Here is a 3,585-nt window from a genome sequence, read left to right as displayed (position 1 = left end):
GGAGGGTTTAATACGTGGGCATCTCTAAATCTCTAATCGCAATTTCAATTCTCTGTATGTATGTGCTGTACATGTGGAAGAACTGACAATAAAGCGGACTTTGACTTTGAATTTGACTAAAGAGAAAAATGGCTGTATTCTCCATCGTCTCAGGAAAAGGAAGGGGAAAGACAGCGAAAGGCAAGAGGGGGCCTGGGTAGATGGAGGAAGAGGACCTGCCCGCCAGCAGCCGTCTCTTCAGTGCTGTGGGCCTCGTGATCACCGCGACCATCTTTAGGGCTCAGGATCGCAGCTCCCTCAGAGTGAGGTTTGAGTTCTGTTGGAGGCATTAATATACATGTTAACATAAAGATTGTGCATTATTCATATGACAAATAACACATATATACACACACAATATCATTGAAAAGTTTGGAACTGGTACAATTTAATGTTTGTAAAAAAAATCCCTTCTCACCAAGGCTGTATTAATTTGACCAAAAATATAGTAAAATCAGGTCTCAGGAAAAGGAAGGGGAAAGACAGCGAAAGGCAAGAGGGGGCCTGGGTAGATGGAGGAAGAGGACCTGCCCGCCAGCAGCCGTCTCTTCAGTGCTGTGGGCCTCGTGATCACCGCGACCATCTTTAGGGCTCAGGATCGCAGCTCCCTCAGAGTGAGGTTTGAGTTCTGTTGGAGGCATTAATATACATGTTAACATAAAGATTGTGCATTATTCATATGACAAATAACACATATATACACACACAATATAATTGAAAAGTTTGGAACTGGTACAATTTAATGTTTGTAAAAAAAATCCCTTCGTACCAAGGCTGTATTAATTTGACCAAAAATATAGTAAAATCAGTAATATTGTGAAATATATTTACCGTTTAAAATAACTGTTTTCTATGTGAATATATGGTAAAATGTAATTTATTCTTGTGATGCAATGCTGAATTTTCACATTCATGTGTCACACGATTCTTCAGAAATCATTCTAATATGCTGATTTGCTGCTCAAGGAGCATTTCTGATTATTATCAACGATGAAAAAAGTTGGGCTGCTTCATATTTTTGTGGAAACCATTTTCCAGGATTCTTTTATGAATACAAAGTTCTCAATAACCATATATTTAACCAAATCTTAAACGTCTATATTGTCACTTTTGATCAACTTAATGCATCCTTTCTGAATAAAAGCATGTTATCAAACCTGCTGCTGGCCGTTAGGGGTCTCTTTCTTTCTTCACCTTCACATCACCTGCCAAGATTGTAGAGATCTCGCCTTGCATGAAGGCCCACGGCACGTTGGAGCCCACGAGGGGGCACTTCTCTCCACTGGGGCAGTACACCTCATTCCCTGAGCCCTGTCTGCAGATGAAGTCCCGAGTGCAAGGGAAGCAGAACTTGTGCCCGGGCACCGACGGACACTGGACAAAGTGCGTGTCCTCCAGGCGCTCGTGGCAGATGGTGCAGCACAGAGGGGCACCGCCGCCTCCTGAGCCTTCGCCTCCCATAACAGTGCCCTGGTCAGAGAGGGACGCGGTGACGGTCGTGGTCAATCCTCCTGCGCTACTGCCCGCCGATGGTTCTCCGTTGCGCGAGGCCAGCCGCAGCTGAACGCCTAGGGCTGAAGGACTTGCGCTGTTCTGCCGCCCTGCGTTGGCTGAGTGGCCACTGCTGCTGCCTGGAGCATCTTTAGGGGACTGGGTGGCTGTGCCGACGTTGTCAGCCACACTCATGAGCGCCGAGATGGGCGACGGGTCGCTACCATGCGCCCCCATGCCCTCTGGAGGCTGTCCCACGCTGGCTAGCGAGGTTGCGGGCATATGGCCGGGCAAGCCGGGATATGCGGCAAGCGGCCAATGCTGGCGCATCTCCTCAGAGGTCATCCTCTCGGCACCGTCCAGGTCGGGCGAGGCTTTGCGTCTGCGCACTCTTGGCTGCGTGGGACGGCCGATGTGGCAGAGCGCGCTGGGTAACATGGAGCAGCTGGGGTCCAGGTAAGGCTGCGGGAGGGATTCTGGGGCCGGAGCATCTTTGAACGCCCGCACTCCATCGCTGAGCAGCTCCGACAGGAGGCGCCAGTCGCCGGTGCCGTGCCTTTTGTCATACTCCACATATTTGTACCCCAAGTTAATGACCTTGCCGGTGTCTTTCTGAGAGTCGTGGAACATCTGCTTGACCAGCGCTAAGACGCTGGAGAACATGTTACCGGATCCGCACGGGTACTCAATGAAGACCTTCAGCTCAAACTCAAGCATCAGCTTGGCGTCAAAAGCGAACACCCTTCCCACCAGGCCGTGGTCTTTCTTAAAGCGGACATTGAATGGAGTGCAGCCAGAAAGGGTGTGCAAGGCCTCGCGCATGTGTTTGGGGCGTCCCGCCCAGTCTTCTGCACGGTTCCGCACACTTTCAGAAAGCTCAGCAAGGGTTTCGGCGTTCCTCTGCTTCTCCTTGAACTCCTTTTCGAATTCTGGGCTCATGAAAGACGCCACGCCTACGTTCATCCCCATGCCTATGGCCTGTCTTTTACTGAGCTCGTTCAACATGGGAGCGGAAATGGTCAAGGGGGCGCCGCCAGCTCGGGCATTCAGACCAGGCATGGCAGTCAGCAGGCCATGAGGAGTTCCGACAAGCCCTTGCGCCATTAAATTGGGTGGCACAGCCCCCACTAAAGTCCTCCTGGCGGTAGGGCTCTGTCTACTAACCTCAGGCGGACCTCCATCTTCCAGTCTGGGCAGCCCGTTGGGCAGCCTGGCAGACATGTATTCTCCCCTTCCCCGTTCATATCGCTCGGAGGGCGGTCTGCCGATCTCCATAGGACCCTCCTTACCAGCGAGACCGTGTTTACCGCCGGGCTGCGGACCCGGAGATCTGCCGTCCTGCATCACATGTGTTCGCTTGAGCTGTCGCGCCGCGTCGATGAGCAGCTCTATTCTGTCCGCGCCCTCGTAGTTCACGCAGCCTCTGCACACGGCCTCGCTGAAGTCCCAAATCATGGCCCACGGCATCTTTGGCAGGTCGCAAAGGTAGCACCATTGCCGCCTGGAAGACGCCTGCGAGGAAGAGGACATATTTGATAGGCCCTCGCGATCTTGCGTTCTCAAATCCACCGTGAATATCTCTCACAGCCAGCCTCCGAGCGCTTGCGGTCGACTATTTCCTCGTTACGGACGAGTATATGCAACTCCGTTAGATTTTGTGTCATTCAGAATCGAGGTGTTTGATGTTTCTGCCAAATCGTCTGGGCCGCAGAGTTTCTCCTGGAAGACGTTCCGAAAGTTACGCAACTCTGGCCTGTGGAATTGTGGGAAGTGTAGTTTTGTACAGCCGGACGCGCTCTTCCCTCGTAATGCTTTTGCCCAAAAAAAGTCCTTTATTTTTATTGGACTCTGTCTACTAACCTCAGGCGGACCTCCATCTTCCAGTCTGGGCAGCCCGTTGGGCAGCCTGGCACACACATATTCTCCCCTTACCCGTTCATATCGCTCGGAGGGCGGTCTGCCGGTCTCCAAAGGACCCTCCTTACCAGCGGGAGCATGTTTACCGCCGGGCTGCGGACCCGGAGATCTGCCGTCCTGCATCACATGTGTTCGCTT

The 3,585-nt window shown here is 52.1% G+C and overlaps 1 protein-coding gene across 2 annotated transcripts; it reads right to left on the bottom strand.

Annotated features, from left to right (window-relative positions):
• Positions 1-587: 587 nt before the first annotated feature.
• On the bottom strand, positions 588-3,585 carry LOC107717613 (interferon regulatory factor 2-binding protein 1-like). Of its 2 annotated transcripts, XM_016524419.1 has the most exons (3): positions 3,391-3,585; positions 1,197-2,694; positions 588-667 (listed from the first exon to the last, which is right to left on the bottom strand). In XM_016524419.1, the coding sequence occupies exons 1-2, from the start codon at positions 3,568-3,570 to the stop codon at positions 1,210-1,212; spliced, it is 1,665 nt and encodes a 554-aa protein (XP_016379905.1). In that variant the 5' UTR covers positions 3,571-3,585; the 3' UTR covers positions 588-667; positions 1,197-1,209. The 2 variants fall into 2 exon arrangements, with proteins under 2 accessions (XP_016379905.1, XP_016379904.1); XM_016524418.1 differs by lacking the exon at positions 3,391-3,585 and having other exon boundaries at positions 1,197-3,341.

This window comes from Sinocyclocheilus rhinocerous, unplaced genomic scaffold, assembly GCF_001515625.1.
Source record: "Sinocyclocheilus rhinocerous isolate Xijiao unplaced genomic scaffold, SAMN03320098_v1.1 scaffold240, whole genome shotgun sequence".
In the NCBI taxonomy this organism is placed as follows: Eukaryota; Metazoa; Chordata; class Actinopteri; order Cypriniformes; family Cyprinidae; genus Sinocyclocheilus; species Sinocyclocheilus rhinocerous.
This window is presented reverse-complemented; position numbering and strand designations above follow the sequence as displayed.

Coding starts and splice junctions, on each gene's coding strand:
- LOC107717613 (XM_016524418.1), bottom strand. CDS start 3,060: ATGTCCTCTTCCTCGCAGGCGTCTTCCAGGCGGCAATGGTGCTACCTT.